Consider the following 15,604-nt stretch of genomic DNA (forward strand, 5'->3'; position numbering starts at 1 on the left):
AGGATCCTTCCACACCGCGTCCTTCGCCTCTGTTTGTTTCACGCAACAACATCCACACCAACCATCGTGACACACCATTACACGATGGAGAACATATTCGACCGACTCGCTTCCGACGACTTCGACGAGAAATACACCTGGCATGCTTGGAAGGTCGGCTACAAACAAGAAGACCTCTTCCGGTGTCTGCATCCAGAGTTCAACACGATTCTAGTGCCAATTCAAAGCCCAGAAGCCTTCCACTCCGATGTGGCAGAAATTGCCAAACTCGCGAGCTCAGGAGCAGACTTTCGCAGACTTCTCGAGGAGCGCCGGTGCAAACGCTTGGAGCAAGTCGGTCTGGTCCGTGGGGCGGTCAACACGTTGTCGGCGAGGCGCAATTGCTTCTTGTCCGATGAAGCATGGGAAGCCTCCCTCGCCTTTTGCAGAAACGGCTCGCTTGACACACTGTATTCATTTCATTACACAAATCTCGATAACAAAGCGCAAGCTCGCGCAAAGAAGCGTATTGATGACGCATTGAATCGACGCTTCAAAGCCACCGATCCCAAAGTGACCCTTGCAGCATCGCCTTCCGACCTGAAGCAACCAACCTTGGACGAGTACCCGTCGCCTTCCGACTTGAAGTCAACGACTTCTGATCAGGACTCACCGCCCTGCGCCCAGCACCCACGAAGCACAGCTGAGAATCCTGCGCAGACCGTTGAGGACCGACCGAGCAGCAAGTTCTCTCGATACAATCTGCGCTCCCGGTCAGCGAATGCAACAAGGTCACGTTCTACCGCAAACCGGATCGTGAAGCCTACGAAAGCCACGAGAGATTCGCGTCAAATCCAAGGGCGGTCGACACGGACGAAGAACAGAAGCAAACGATGAGCACACATCACTCCCAAACACTGTCATGGTCCAGAATTATCGATGCCTTAGGCAGTGTCTCTGATTTGCTGAGACTCCATACATCAAGCCTCCATGTGCCAGTCCACACCTGGTATCTCCATGTAGTCTACGAACGTCCACTCCTTCAATAGCCGGAGCGATCATACCCACGTACGCTGGGCGCTCTCCTCAGGTCTGTACTCCATCTCTACAAACACCTGGTGTCCGTTATGCGCGACCGCCTCGCGCAGCCTGCCCGTAAACGTCGGATCTCCACACGCTGCAACGGTCAGCAACTGAAAGAGTCATCCCTCCTCTGAGGGCAACTTACTGACGACAATGCTTCTGCCAGGCGTGTCAACGTTTGAGGCTATCTCACCGGTGATATCACTCTCGGAGAATCTGCTGCCATCGTCGGGATAAAAGCAACGCCAGAGTGGATCGACTCGAAAAGGCGTCGGTCTTTTCTTTGCGGACGGGTAGATGCACCACACCGACAGTAATCTCTGTTGTTGATGAGCAGCGAGCATACGACGTACGACGGGGCGATTGATGTACTTACCTCGTCTCCCGAATCCAGCGCCTGCAGTGCTTTCAGCTCCTGGCGAAGCCATTTTTGCTGAGAATTGTGGTCAAGCACCCAGAACAAGTCCACGCGCCTTGTCATGTCTCGAAACATGACTTTTCTTGTTGCTTCTGCACTCCGGACTCTCGCATCATGACGTCGGCGATTGACGAGGTCCAGCGCGTTCGGTAGTATGCCAGCAATCCCGACACCCTTCGCCGCCAAGGAAACATTCTCGTACTGTTGAAGCCTGAGATCATACCGATATGGCCCTTCTAGCATAACAGAATGCTGGCGCACGTCCTGTGCGAGCAGTGAAGCGATCTGCCCGCGGGCCTGCATTAAGAGGAGCAAGCTTACCGACGAGGCGGGAGATGACTCGGATATGTCCCACCATGCCACATTCATCGCATGCCCGTGAAATGCGCTATGCTCAACAGACATGAGTGGCTTGGCATGTTCCGATTGTGGTGCAAGGTTGCGGCAAAGCATCAAAGTGCAGAGATGAGCCCCGCAAGCCTCACGCAACTAGCAACTACCATCGCCGTCGAGCAAAAGGGATTTGGAATCCGTCCATTCTATGAAGAATCCCTCCGGCACTACACACAGAACGATTTGACATTACATGAAGACCCTGAGTCGCTGAGCAGGCTGTCTGAACTGTCCTCAGGAATGTCTTTCCTCCTCGGCATGTCGCTCGAGCCTGAGAGACTCAAGGGTGCTAAGCAATGACTGACTGGAAGGGGACATTGCTTCCCTTCGGGACCTTTCGTTTCGGCTGTCTTTTGTCTGCTGGTCACAGCCTTCGCCTCTTTTTTCGTTTTCCTTGACCTTGTTTATCAACAACTGCCGGGGACGACTGGCAATACGAACAATGACATGGGAAGGATGGCTGGCCTTTTCTGTACTGGACAGTCAGTTCTTGACCGTTGTAGAGATCCATATCTGCTGCGAGTAGCACTCGCTGTTTTCCCGACACCATCCTCACAATGAAAGCACATGAAGCGCTTCGACATTGATGGTTGACATTTCGAACCCAGTTGCCCATGTCACCGCAGTGAATCTGATAAGTGAGACCGTGTAGCTCAGGACGATCAACATCCATAACCATGCCTTCACCAGAAGCCTCGCTGAAGGTTCCTGGTGGCCAAAGCTCACCTGTGAACTCGCCAAGTATCTGTCCCTTGTGGAATATTGGTTGACCTGCAGGTCCTTTGACGAAGATGCCGAGGCCTTTGAGGCCGGCAAGCCGCAGTACGAGGGAGACAGGGTCGCGTCGGCACAAGCGTATATGGTTACTCTTGCAGTCTCCCAAGTTGCATGTGTGACACTGACGCTCTTCAGACTTTGGCAGTAGCCACGATGCACAATTGCAGCCATCGACACGACAAAAGTCGCAAGGGATTCCAAAGCCTCTTCCGGTCGTTGGGTCGTCCGGCCATTGTCCCGGCCAATCCTCGGGTTTGCCCATCTCATGAAAGCGTTCAGGTTGGTAAATGCATTCGTCTACCGTGGGCACTGGCCGTAGCCATTGTTCCAAGTCCTCACCGCTGACTTGGCTCACGTCCGGCGCCCCGGATGTCTCCCAGCTGAACTGCACGAGATCGTTGCCACACTCTATTGCGTGCATGATGGTTTCGCCAACCTTAAGTAGATGCTTAGCGATTGGGTGAGTGCTCAAGCGGTTCACAACGGCCTCCAAGTCCTCATCGACAATCTCCTTGAGATCCTGATGCGAGTAGTGAAATGGTGCACGCTTTGAATCGGGCACGAGGCAGAGTAGGCCGAGGGGAGCGCGGGAGAGACGGGTGCCGAGAAGTCGAAGGTTACGGAGTTTCCGGTCGTCCAGGTGACGCGAGGAGGTCCTCGGCTCCATGATGGGTGCTGATACTTGCCTCCAATCAGCAGATCGAAGACGCTGCTTTTGGGACAATGCTTGGTCAACTCGCTCAGAAAACTTGATGGCGAGGTACGCCATACAGACGCGATCAAGTGCTGTCTTGTTGTCAATCTGCTGGAGCACACCGGCAATCGTGCCCACTTCTGATCCACGTAGGCTAACGAGATCCAAGCTCGTGGACTCAAGAACGCGCCAAGCTGCAACGATCTCGACTAATCTTTGAGCGGCTGAAGGGCTCTGACAGAGCCAGAACAACCTTGTCAGTTTGGAGCATCTGTATGGCGTGACCAGTTTGAGATACGGGGTAGCGACACTCGTGATGTATTGCTTCCAAGCTTTAAGATCGGCATCGCAAGCGGGTTCATTCGTAGGAACGAGACTTGAGGATGCTCCGAGCGTCTTCTGCGGTTGATGTCGGTCGACTGCAGCACCCCGTGGCGGTGCTTTCTTCCCACCCTTCCTCCTATGGCGCAGATCGTTGGCCGCTTGGCTTGGGGGCTTGACTTCGTGTATCTGTCCGTAGGATGACCTGAGAGGATACAGGCCGCAACGGTGACAAACAAGCAGCTGACGTGGAAACCGCGGCTCTTCCGGAAAGAGGTAATTTACGGCCAGCTTGAATGTGTCTGTGAGATTCAAGACTGCGTGGTACTGCCCCGGGCTTGTGTCAACAAGAGTCCCTGGACCAGCTAATTGCAGGTCGAAATGAACGCCCTCGTCAATAAGCCGTTGCGGTTCGATGAACAGAGACTGATGGCGCACAAACTGATCGCAACTTTTCTCCCCAAAGAAGATGCGCTCGAACCTGCGATTGTCCTCCTGGGAGATCTTGATCCAGACATGATACCCAAAGACAGTGTAATTGATTGATCTGAAATGGGCATCCTCGCAGTGGAAAGCGGTCCCGGAGCCACTTTTTCCAAGACGCCACTGGCAACGATTAACACCGTCTGCCGCTGGTATACTCAGCAGCTGTGTCCCAGGATGGAGCATGTCCGCAAGGGTAGTCGTTGTACTATGGTCGACTAGCGGTGGTCCGACGTAGTATGAAGCTGCAGCTGGTGGGTGATAAGATAAAGATCGCAGACGCTCCTTGATTTCATCCACAGAAGGTTCTTGCTGCCATGAGGCATGATCCGGGAGGTCAAAGTGCTGAGAACTGTCGCTGTACAGGTGTACCGTACCCTTCGATGGACCGCTCTGCCAATGAACACCAAGAAGGTCATGCTCTGGGGTCCTTGGGAGGCAAGCCAACAATGCGGACCACTCAACATGTGGGGGATCTTTGACTGTGATCAATCCGTTGTACGAAGGATTCGCTGAAAATTGCTGTATTCGATGCGGGAGTTCTGTCCCTAATTCGTGCGCAGCGAGAGTGAAGCACGAAGAGCTTCGTGTAATCCTCCAAGCGTCGCCAGGCGTGGCCGAACCGTCAGGAACTGCATTGCTCTTCGGTACTGTCTGAGTTTGCAGCGTGCTAGCATGTTTTGGTGAGCTGTCGTCTTTGCGCCCGAGTCCTTTGGAAGAGGCTGTGTTTGGCACGGCCACGGGCTGAGAGGCGCACGACTCCTTGAACGCTGCGATGGCGTGCCTAAGCAGCTCAAGCGAATGCTCCACATCTTCAACAGATGTGCGGGTGATTTCGGAGGTCGTGTATGCTTCCAGAAATGTAGAGAATTGACATAAGTCGGCCTCAAGCTTGCGGGCAGCGAGAATTGCTTCAGCCATCTTGATGGTGGTTGCGGATAATGACCAACGGCGGTCACTAATCTCCACAGCTTGGGGCCCCTTCAGCCTTTATCCACAACGGTCTTGCTTATGTAATCATGGATAAATATGTGCGCTTGGAGACTTGCATAATCTCTGCACAAACGTTGCACATGCCTGCCCATGCTTTGCAATCTTTCATGCGTTCTTGATCAGAGCGCATCGTTCTGAGCTCTGCACAATCATTGCTTGATCTACTTACGTGTTGTTGTTGATGGACTGGCTGGCTGCTATGCTGGTCCATCTACTGCCACAGTCAGCTTGTCAAAGACGGTCATTGCTTCAGCCAGCGTCATAGAGTCCGTAGTCAGATACCAAATGTCATTGATCTTGTAGATGATTGTGTGAGCCGCGCAATGGGCCTAGCTCATGAACCAATTGTCTGTTCTACCAAATACTTCCGTGGCAATATAGTCATGGATCTGCGCCAGGCCCTCCTTGTCAGCATCGAGGGCACTACTCGGCGCAGTGTGTTCCCCTTCGCCTCCAGCAGGTTGTCCAAAACCAAGAAGCCACACCTTGTTCTGCTTGCCGATCAGGACATTGCTTGCTTTCGCGCCACCCCACGTGATACCCGCGTCGTGCAGATAACCGACTGTTTCCCGAACTTGGCGATAAATGCTGTCGCCGTGAAGCCAGAGGTAGAAATAAGGCATGTCTTCCAGAGTGCTTGGCTCGTTCTGTCGCAAAGGCGGGATGTAGTCGAACAGAAGGCCTAAGAGACGATCCCCGTCAACGCCACCTTGATAGATTGCAGGGATATCGTCCTGTTTATCGATCCAGAGTCCACAAAGTCGCGCGACGGGCAGGTCTTGTGGCAAAGTCTCCTCCCGCATTTTCAGTTCAATCCGGCCGTGCGTGTCTAGAGCCTCGAGGGTGGCTTCACGTGCCTGGCCAGCAGGCAAGGTGAAACCCTTGCAGAAGAGGTGTCGGCCATCACTGGTGAAAAGATCCAATGGGCCGTGGTATCGTGGATGGTCATCAGATGCGGGATGGTCATCAGATGCGGGAGCCGCCGGGAATGAAAGATCCTGAGATGAAAAGTGCACAGGTTCCAACTCCTTCAGAAGCTCGCCGTGGAGAGCCGTTGCAGTCTCGTAGGGCAGTCCGGGAGTATCAATCGAAGCATCTCTATCGACTTTGATTTCGAGGTTACCCTTCTCAAAATATCCGGAGAGTACTCTGTACGTTGGTGGGTAAAGGTAGTCATGAAGGCGGTCGGACTGCGGCTGAGTCGAGAGTTGGTCCTTGAACTCCGGTATGAACATTGCGACGATCTCGAAGAGAATGTCGCGTGTCACCTGCTGCTCAGCGAGAGCTTCCTCTTGCATCCGTCGCAAGTGAAGCAACGAGTCTTTGCACCACTTCAACTGACCCGAGTCGCATTCCACGCCTACAAGAGAGAATCCCAAGATGGACGTGAAATTATCCGACCGGATCGTGACCATACAAAGTCGTGCATCATCATAGACTGTCCAGCGAACGATATGAATCCTGCGCAGTAGTTGCTCTGTTTCGGAAGTCAAAGAAGATCTGAATGAGGCCATTGTATCGGATGTGAACGAAGATGCGGCGATGTGGCAATGGATCTGAACAATTGTGGTGTATGATTGCGGAAAGGGTTGATGCAGTGGAGAAGGACACAATTAAGCATATCATCGCGCCTGGTCGAGAATATATTGATATCTGCTTCAATAATTCCCCCATTGCGAGCCTGACGTTGACTAGCAGTCACGCTCAGCATATCGGCTTCAGATCCTGCAGGGAACGGAAAGACAGGCACACCATCTGGGCCGCGCAGATTGTGCCGAGCTCGTCTCAGTCCCCGGCGACCCGACTGTAGCCAGTCATAATGCGACAATATCCCTGGATGCTCGGCTCTGTTCCATCGTTCCTGCCCCAAGGACGGGGAGCACTTCCGCTTCAGCCGTACGCCGCATGCTGCATGCCAGAAGATAGGTCCACACAGTGCACATTCGTGAGCTGATGCAAGGCCATCTAACTGCATGTCAAGCAGGAGTGGGAGGGGAGTGGGAGAAGAGAGCGAGAAGAGAGCGAGAAGATTGGAGGGAGAAACCAGGATCGGCGAGAGGAAGGGGAGAAACCAAAGTCGCAAAAGTGGGAAAAACCGTGGTTGGGGAGGGGGGAAGAAACCAGGGTCAGGGAGGGGGGAGAGAAAATCCTCACCGGTCCAGGTGCATAAGCTGCACCCCTTGGCGGTCTCGCCGATGGGTCGCATTAGTGGGGTGGGAGAAAACGGAGCGGGAGAAAATGAAGTGGGAGAAATGTATCATGCAATTGGGGGAGGAGGGGAGAAAATTCTCACTGGTCCAGATGCATAAGCTGCAGGCAGGCCGTAGCAGATGACAACGCATCACGAGGGCTGGCGGTCTCGCCGAAGGGTTGCATAAGTGGGGCGAAGGGAACTTTTGTGGAGGTGGGAGAAAATGGTGTGGGAGAAATGTATCATGCTCTGCGCCGGGATAATCCCGGGGTCCCGGAAAAGCCATCGGGGAGACTGAGTCAGATATGCAGGACAAATCACATCGGCGGTCTCAAGAACTGGCCACTGGTAGGCTGTGCTTCTCAGCTTATCGTTGACGAGGGAAGGAGACGAGTGAAAGAGGAAGGTGAAGGGGAAAAGCAGGACGACATGGAGGGAGAAAGTGTGGGAGAAAACGGAAGACTGAACTAGGGGAGAAACACAAGGGGGAAAAAACCATAACAGGCTGCTCAGACCCGGCTTACACATTCAACATTGCTCAGACCTGCTCAAGCCTGCTCAAGCCACCACGATTCGCATACAATATCTATGGACTTTTCTGAAGAGCCCAGACCTTCTACACCTGTTGTTGACGGACCGATGGGAGACCCCGAGCCGATCCCTCTGCGACACATTTCCTAGGTATGTTCATGTATTGCACAACTCGAGATCAAAGCATTCAGTGCGGGAGTGGCCCAGTGTTGACTGGTTTCTGCAAGTGCTCATCACACAAGTTGCTCCATCACCAACTTTCGCGAGCGATCGACACAATGTCAAACCCTTACATCACACAATGGAGCGTCACCCTCCGCGAGCCAGAGGGTGAGCCAGTCTTTCAATGCCACCTCCGTCTAGGCAATCTCGCTGTCGAGTTCGAGTCCTCGCTTGAAAGGTCCGGCATGATATCCCTTGCTTGGCTCCATTACAAAAATCTTTTCCTCGAATTGCATAGTGCAAGAGGAAAGGTCCGTACGGACGGACAGGAGAAGGATGCGAACCTGATCCTCGACAGAATCAACCTGATCCTCGACAGCATCATCAATGTGTTAATCATACCGAACATCCGGGACAGAATCGCACCAGCCAAGCCACAGTCGCGCCTCTTGAGAGACTGGCTCTATCCAGAGCAAGCCAAACTGTTGGCAAGCTTCCATGATGACGCCATCCGAGTCTGCCCGGTCGAGGGACCTTATCCTCCACCGGGAATCTCCCTCGATGCCTTATCGCCTTTTGAAGAAAAGCTCAACAAGTTGCAACTTCCGTACTTGTCATCTTCACAAGTTTCATTCCCACCGCCCTCTAACTCTGGTCGTGACCCTCTTTACCACGGCCCACGGGACCTCCTCACAAAGGATGGACAGCTTATGTTCTGCATGGGGATTCGTCTGCCTGTTGGCCAGGCATGGGAGACCAATGTCGCGGAACTCGGCGTGCTCTGTCTTATCGAACAGGCGATTCGAGATGGAAAGCTACAGCCAGATGCAAGGGTCCCGCGACTTCGTGGGCTCTTGATCGACGAGCCAGCAGACAATCCCGAAATCTCTCAGGTCGAGGTTGGCCAGCGCCGTCTGCTGGGGGTCCTGGTTGATCCCATCGGACCTAAGCGACAAGAAGGGGGGAGCATGCTCAAAGACATGGCCGACCCATACCTCCGACAGCACGGTGAGAGTTTCAAGGGAAGTATTCGAACCACGTTGAAGGGGTTGCACCGCGCGAGGATCACGTGGCTTGGCGCACACCAGGGCAACGTGCTAGTCACTGAGGACGATAATGTAATGCTCACAGGTTTTGGGCGTCGTGACGACGATATTTGGGCAAACGCTGCGTTCGATGTCCGCTGGGCAAAGGATTGCAACGACATGGAGGATATCGACAAATGGTTGAACGTGAGAACGTCGGCGAAGTAGCAGGTGCCTGGCGGCAAGTGAGGACTGGCTCCCCTTCAACGGCCGCATCATCAGTTTATCAATAGCTCTCTTTTCTCTTCATCAAACACGCTCGCTCTTTTCAACTGCGTCCTTAGATTTTCCTCGCGATCGGTGACAGCTTGGACCTGTGCTTGCTAGAATGATGCCGACATAATTTGGCGCATGGGATTGTGCACATGTTGCGAGCTCAGCGCACGTCGCGAGCCTATGTGTAGCGTGCATAAAAGTGAAGTGCACATGCGCTGACGCATCAGCTAGACCACAGGAGTCAGGACTCTCCCTGCCTTTCCACCTGTCATTCTCGCTGCCGCCCCTCCTTCGCTGATCTTTCCGGCTTCCCACCGTCCCTCCGTTGACTGTTTGAGACTTTGGCTTGATTGGACTCGTATTCAGGATTGGGCTTGTGATAATGAGTAGTCCTTGGCATATGGAAGGTGGCACAGAGTGGATGCGGTGGTGGATGATGTAGGATTGATGGAGGTACTGCTACATGGCTGTGGCAGAAGGGGCGAGGATCCGCCCGGTTATGGCTTCGACAGTTCCGAGCTGGATGAGCTGACCTGGAGTACATGGGCATGTTGGCAGCTGAGCGCTTGCGCAAGTGGGCTGAAACGCTCAGCCTGGGCTACGGCCCACCAGGTTGTGATGACTCATCTAGCGCCGCACAGCAGCTACCCAAAGGCCACATCGTGTGGGAAAGTCCACCACACCCAAGCCACCCGTTGACAGAACAGTCAAACCCACAACGTCATTCAGCCAAGCGCAACATGCAAGACGTCAACCTTCTCGCGCAGACTCTCGAAAACGTTATCCCAAAGGCCGCTTTGAAGCGTGGCTCGGAACCTCTTCGCGATGCTTGGCGCAAGCTCGCGGAGCTCGATGAGCAGTCTCCTGCCCGCGCAGCCTACCGGGCTGACGAGAAGGCCTGGCTTCTCTATTTTGAGATGAAGAGGGTCACGGACGCCGGCTCTAAATACCATGTTCCAGACAAAGCGAAATACCGGGCGTTCTTGGCAGAGCTGGATACCTGGGAGCCTAAGAAGATCGAGGACGCTTTCCGAAGGCTCGTAAGCGAGAACTTGAGCAGTGAGCTACTGCAACAGCTGGGAGATGCAATTAAAAGGCTCAAGGAAAGAACAAGGAGTATGCATTCTCTTAGGGGGCAGCCTGGCCATGGTTCTGACATCAGTCTAGTCACTGAGCCCACGGCCGTTGCGCCAGCCGATGCGCACGTCGATGCGCAAGTCGAGCCGTCACGCAGTACTTCAACCACACCACTTCCATTTGACCCGATCAGAGCTTCGGCGACTACGGCACTTCCATCAGAACACCCGACGCTCCCCACGACTCCGGTCACCCCAGCAAATCCTACAAACTCCCTGAGCAGCGCATCGAGAACCCAGTCTCCTGCTCGCTTTGTCCGACCTTACACTCAGCGCGGAGTCCTCAATAGCCAAGGCACACCGCCTGTAACGAAGATTCTGGTCGAGACTCAAGAAAAACCGTTCCTACAAAACCTCCACTCGCCTTCTTGGGAGAATCTCGGTCAGATATTCCCGCGAACATTCCGTGACCTACTTGTCCCACGCACAGGTGCCGGATATCGTGGGTTCTCCGCCGGAGTTGTGCTAGGCCTCTCAAACCCTGTCTTCCGCAAAGACTTGTACGACGGGCAGGTCCAGCTAGAGATCAAGTCCGGCCATTTACCCATGCTTGTTGAGAAACTCTTCAATCTCGAGATGAAGACCGAGGGCAATCTCAGAAGTTATGTCACACAGACAGGGCAGTCGCTGGAGTTGTCTGAATCAGAGAACGCGCCCATCAAGTACCAAAGGCTTAGAGGCTGTGTTTTCGATGCCATTACAGACAGCATGTTTGGTGCGGAGATGGCTACCGCTATACGGGGGAGCGAGCAGTTCAAAGAGGACCGTGAGCTAGGAGCCATTGCGACACAAAGCGTCACCCTGCTGATACCACCTCATCCCTCTTCCCCTGGTTATCTTCTTTTGATGGTTCACATAAATAGTTGGCTCAAGTTCAGACAAATTCTATTCCCAAGAAGTGATTACACGTGCTACTCGTCTCCTTCAACTAGCTTGCTCCTTCACCTTTCCACCGATGAACACTATCTCCAAGTTAGCTTCGGCGATACATTCGCCGTCCGCTACCTTGCAAACATCAATCCGTCGCTGGTCTGCGGACGAGTAGATCTGGATGAGGTCTACACCATGCCAGTAAACACGTTGATTGTTTCCAATGACTTTAACAACGTCGCTAGCCACGTCGTCGAAGAAGGTTGTAGGCTGCGTGAGGTGCTCGGGCTCAAATGACTAAGACAGGGTGGTCAGGTCAGGTGCCGATCAGCTTTCAGCGCTGGGTACTTACCATATTGAGAAGCCACCGGGGCAGAAGTCCTCTTGCGCGCGATTACGGCGTCGTGGCCGGATTTTTGCTGTGCCTGGAGCTGTTGGTGGCCAAGCTGGGATGGGCGTGTGATGGCGGGGGAGGGAGGGGTAGGGAGAAAAGGTCTCGGGACGCAAGCCATGTCTTTTCTCCCAGCCCCACCCAACCTAGCCACCTCTGCACGAGCATTTTGTCCGGGCGGCTTCGAATGTCTCAATGGAACAAGGCTGCGTCCAGCTCGGAATAGAATGGGGGCATTGCAAGGATATATAAAAATATAGATGCGAGCTTCTGCGGCGTCATGAGCCAGTCTACGGACGTCTCGTTATTCACATTCGCTCAAAACATGTCAGTTCCAAATGTTCCCGGCCCAGGCTTCTCCAAAAAACGATGCGTCAACGGCTGCGAATATCGTCCTGGCAACATACTTAACCCGCTCTACATCGGCTGCAAAGTGTGGATCTACATTGCGGGGACCGAGTGCGATGAATGCGTTGTAAGTAGCTCTAGTAGGTTGCAAGAATGTGCTGACATCTGGTAAGGCTAAAGGCGTCTTTCCGGATAATGTTGCTCACCTGACGCGGGTGCAAGGGCCAGAGAAGGTTTGGGCTTGGTTGAAAGGGCTAGCAGATAAGCTGGAGAAAGCCCAGATCGAGAAGGTGGACGGGGAGAGAAGGGAGAACGCGGAAGGCGGAGAAAACACATGGACCGCCAAGCCTGGCTAAGGTACGTACCAAAGCTAGCCAATGAATGACTAAGGTTACGCCCCCTCTGCTGCGACTCCATCCATGGGTGCTTTTGCCTTGAACTATGACGTGTCATCCCCTCGGCCAGCCCATCGCTCGGCAACCAAAACCATCGACGAAACAGTCAGGTCATCGCAGCACTCATGGCTTCCATGGTGCGGCTGGACAGTTCTGCAGCTATACAAGAACTCGCGGTCACCGCTGGCCAGGAGTGCGGATACTGGTATGCGTGCCACCACGATCCGAGGCAGCACAGCGATAGCGGCCTCTACAGCTGCTCCAGGACGGAAGGGCAAATGGACTTCGCTAAGGCATTCTGCAGGGAACATGTAGGGTACCAGCTTCCTGATGTTTAGACCCCTTGCCACTAACAACGTGCCAGGTTGACTTCTACCAGAAATGGCGCGTCACATGTCGGCTAGAGGTGCGTGGGCCTCTCCAGCTGCGACATGGAAGTGCCCATTTCCCACACCCCGAAACCACCATACTTCCATTACGAGGCATAGCCAACAATGAAGTTGCACCACAAGTGCAATTCGAGATGGGTGGAGAGATTTACGTACTTGACTGGGCTGCAGGATCGGGAACATGGTTTCCTCGCCCTATTAAGCTATCCGTTCTCGCAGGTTGCCTTTCGTTCCTCGTCATCGAGCTCGTGCCTCTTTGGCGGTAGTTCATGCAATGAAGCCTAGATCATGCCATTGAATGGAGGCGGGTCCATCGCGCATATAAATGCTCCAATCACCAGGCTGAGTCACTATTTGTTCTTCTTCGGTGGGCTCTTCTTCGGTGCGCTCATAATTCCGCCTCATCCGCTCATATTCGAAAGTCATTATCCGATTGAAAGCGTCTCCCACGGCATCGACCTTGCTTTTGAAGTTCTTATCCGCCAGTTCCTTCAGGTACTCCTCACGCCTCTGGAGCGACCACTTTGATTCGAAACTGCTGCGAAGTTAGATGCGAATCTGTATGTGAATGGCTGCTACTTACTCGCTGTGCGTAACCGTGAATGACAGACAGTAGAGAGCCGCAGCACCAAAGGAATTGACGAATGTCTCGTAAGGTTTGCCGAGCCTGTGATACTTGTGGACTGGACGTATATCGACATGGGGGTAGCGGGACTTCAACTGGCGTAGGCAGTAGAGTGCTACTCGACGTTGTACCTTCTCGGTCAATGAGAGATTTGTGCGGCCGTTGAACCGCGTGAAAATCTCGGACAATGCTGAGACATAATCAAATGGTCTGGCGCCCTTGTCATCCGGATAAAAGAATGTGGCAGGTCTCGAACGCCACCGATCAAGTTCTGCCTTGATCTCTTCGGCGGCACTCAGAGGCTCCATCCTGGGTTGCAACGCATCCCGAACGCGCTGTTGCGTGGCGACGGGGAGCTCGCTAAATGCAGCGGCCATTTGTGTCAGGAATATCTCGTGCTCAACACATCCTTGAAAACCCCCTGGGTCCGCGAGGACTTCGAGTGCTATTGGAGAGCTGGATGTGACCCCCATTCTCGTGGTTGGTTAGTAGGGCACTGGACGACGAGGAGCGAAGGAGTAAGGCAAGAAACCTGAAGGTCAGCTGGGGGCACAGCTCTTTTAGTACTAGCTTTCCACACGTGGAAAGCTAGCGCCCACTCATCTACGAATGGGGTTAAGCGGTCCACCTGTGGAACGCTAATGCATGCACAGGGACCAGCCCACTTGGCGAGACATCGGGACGGGCTCCAGAACCTTTTCCCAAAGCCACAGCCGTGGCCACAGCAACTCCGACCTTGTCATCCCAACCTTGCCGGCAAGAACTCCCGCAACATTCCGGCCAGGGCCGACTAGACAGGCCACCCTAGGGAGGTCACAGGTCGAGCTGGAAATCAGCTGAGCGTCGTGTTCTGAGCAGACTTGGAATGAGGCAATTTGCAACCCAGCAAGGGTAGAGGAAGGGTGTGCATGTATCTGCACCCGTGGCCTGTTCATGGTCGGAGAACAGTGTCTTATGCACACTACCCTGTACCCACTCTGAGGGGGGATCTTCGCGCCTGCCAATCCGATAAGTTGCCGCAAAGCGACATGGCCATATAAACATATGACCTGGAATGCAGTGCAATGATGCCGCTATTTGTCTCGGAGGCACCGTGTTCCTCATCATGGACTTCACTACCTCCTTCTATAGGGCACTCGTGTACTGCGACGAGATCCTGCCCCATGGCGACGAGATCATCGAGCTCCAAATCTCTTCAAAAGCATCCCAAAAGCCGCCTGATCCTGAGTCCATCTTGATGCGATGGGATGACTTGGTCCGCCTTCCCCCGGATGAGCGACAGCATTTGAGCATGAAGGCACGGCTCTGGGAAATACCTAGTAGCCCTCACAGGCAGTGGCGCCTGTATCATTGCGACATTCGAACCGTTTGGGCTACATATCGAGAGTACTGCGATGTCGTCCCTGCGAGTGTCTGGGAGGTCGAAAAGCGGATAGTGTCTGAGCGTGTTACACAGACCATGGAAGGCTTACAGCAGATGCAGCTGTGCAGTGATTATCAGAAGAGGTACGGACCCATATCTCGTGACTTTCTCCGAGCTGACAGAGTCCAGGGCAATCATCAGCCACAAGACCTCGGCAATTCTTGCTACCAAAGCGGAAAGTCTCCACGAGCTTTGGTCATTACAATATGGTCCGAACCACTACCAGAGTTTGGCGTGGCAAACGATCGCTGGCTCGGAGAGAAAGTCTGCGCGGGCAAAGAGACGGCCCTGGATGAAAGAGGAGTTTTGGGAGTCATTGGGCCGCGATGAATTTCCTGCTGTCCTAAAGGCCGTCTGGAGCCCCGACCGATACTGGTCTGAAACCAACGGACTGGAAGAGGGCATCGATGAACTAAAGGAGCAGTGGGTTTTACAGCACTGCTATTGAGTAGGGCAAATCCCCTGTTTTCGGGCCAATTCAACACAGGCATGCCTCCAGGCTAAGTGCTTGCTCGAGACTCTATTCCGTGACTTGTGAATTCTTACCACCTGTGCTGTTTTGTGTTATCAAGACTGTGGTAACGAGAGGCTGAGATACGGCGGGAGTTGGTGGTAGCTGGCGACTGTCACAAGATATGCAGCTTAACCGTACACCCTAGGGTACCTATGGCAAGACATCAGCGCATGCACACTTCATGCAC

The 15,604-nt window shown here is 53.7% G+C and overlaps 8 protein-coding genes across 8 annotated transcripts; 5 read left to right on the plus strand and 3 right to left on the minus strand.

The window, feature by feature from the left end:
• Positions 1-3: 3 nt before the first annotated feature.
• On the plus strand, positions 4-1,061 carry B0I36DRAFT_117854 (uncharacterized protein). The gene has a single exon (XM_046147993.1). It carries the CDS (start codon positions 85-87, stop codon positions 874-876), a length of 792 nt encoding a protein of 263 aa, XP_046012715.1. The 5' UTR covers positions 4-84; the 3' UTR covers positions 877-1,061.
• Positions 1,036-2,085, minus strand: B0I36DRAFT_117849 (uncharacterized protein). The gene is made up of 2 exons (XM_046147992.1): positions 1,208-2,085; positions 1,036-1,156 (listed from the first exon to the last, which is right to left on the minus strand). Exon 1 carries the CDS (start codon positions 1,931-1,933, stop codon positions 1,247-1,249), a length of 687 nt encoding a protein of 228 aa, XP_046012716.1. The 5' UTR covers positions 1,934-2,085; the 3' UTR covers positions 1,036-1,156; positions 1,208-1,246.
• A 3,385-nt stretch (positions 2,086-5,470) lies between these two features.
• On the minus strand, positions 5,471-6,376 carry B0I36DRAFT_362798 (uncharacterized protein; the record flags this gene model as incomplete). The annotated part of the gene is made up of 1 exon (XM_046158715.1): positions 5,471-6,376. One exon carries the CDS (start codon positions 6,374-6,376, stop codon positions 5,471-5,473), a length of 906 nt encoding a protein of 301 aa, XP_046012717.1.
• A 1,390-nt stretch (positions 6,377-7,766) lies between these two features.
• B0I36DRAFT_431233 (uncharacterized protein) lies at positions 7,767-9,386 on the plus strand. The gene is made up of 2 exons (XM_046162577.1): positions 7,767-8,013; positions 8,091-9,386. The coding sequence occupies exon 2, from the start codon at positions 8,142-8,144 to the stop codon at positions 9,276-9,278; it is 1,137 nt and encodes a 378-aa protein (XP_046012718.1). The 5' UTR covers positions 7,767-8,013; positions 8,091-8,141; the 3' UTR covers positions 9,279-9,386.
• Positions 9,387-10,025: 639 nt separating this feature from the next.
• On the plus strand, positions 10,026-12,469 carry B0I36DRAFT_383909 (uncharacterized protein). Its single transcript, XM_046160978.1, has 4 exons — positions 10,026-10,442; positions 10,494-11,228; positions 11,984-12,198; positions 12,245-12,469. Exons 1-4 carry the CDS (start codon positions 10,067-10,069, stop codon positions 12,425-12,427), a joined length of 1,509 nt encoding a protein of 502 aa, XP_046012719.1. The 5' UTR covers positions 10,026-10,066; the 3' UTR covers positions 12,428-12,469.
• A 33-nt stretch (positions 12,470-12,502) lies between these two features.
• Positions 12,503-13,278, plus strand: B0I36DRAFT_117898 (uncharacterized protein). Its single transcript, XM_046147994.1, has 2 exons — positions 12,503-12,777; positions 12,831-13,278. The coding sequence occupies exons 1-2, from the start codon at positions 12,592-12,594 to the stop codon at positions 13,119-13,121; spliced, it is 477 nt and encodes a 158-aa protein (XP_046012720.1). The 5' UTR covers positions 12,503-12,591; the 3' UTR covers positions 13,122-13,278.
• Positions 13,123-13,982, minus strand: B0I36DRAFT_431235 (uncharacterized protein; the record flags this gene model as incomplete). The annotated part of the gene is made up of 2 exons (XM_046162578.1): positions 13,439-13,982; positions 13,123-13,393 (listed from the first exon to the last, which is right to left on the minus strand). The coding sequence occupies exons 1-2, from the start codon at positions 13,951-13,953 to the stop codon at positions 13,123-13,125; spliced, it is 786 nt and encodes a 261-aa protein (XP_046012721.1). The 5' UTR covers positions 13,954-13,982.
• Positions 13,983-14,573: 591 nt separating this feature from the next.
• B0I36DRAFT_323077 (uncharacterized protein) lies at positions 14,574-15,421 on the plus strand. The gene is made up of 2 exons (XM_046153921.1): positions 14,574-14,986; positions 15,033-15,421. The coding sequence occupies exons 1-2, from the start codon at positions 14,586-14,588 to the stop codon at positions 15,349-15,351; spliced, it is 720 nt and encodes a 239-aa protein (XP_046012722.1). The 5' UTR covers positions 14,574-14,585; the 3' UTR covers positions 15,352-15,421.
• The last annotated feature ends 183 nt before the right edge of the window (positions 15,422-15,604 follow it).

Source organism: Microdochium trichocladiopsis, assembly GCF_020744255.1.
Source record: "Microdochium trichocladiopsis strain MPI-CAGE-CH-0230 chromosome Unknown B0I36scaffold_5, whole genome shotgun sequence".
NCBI lineage: Eukaryota > Fungi > Ascomycota > Sordariomycetes > Xylariales > Microdochiaceae > Microdochium > Microdochium trichocladiopsis.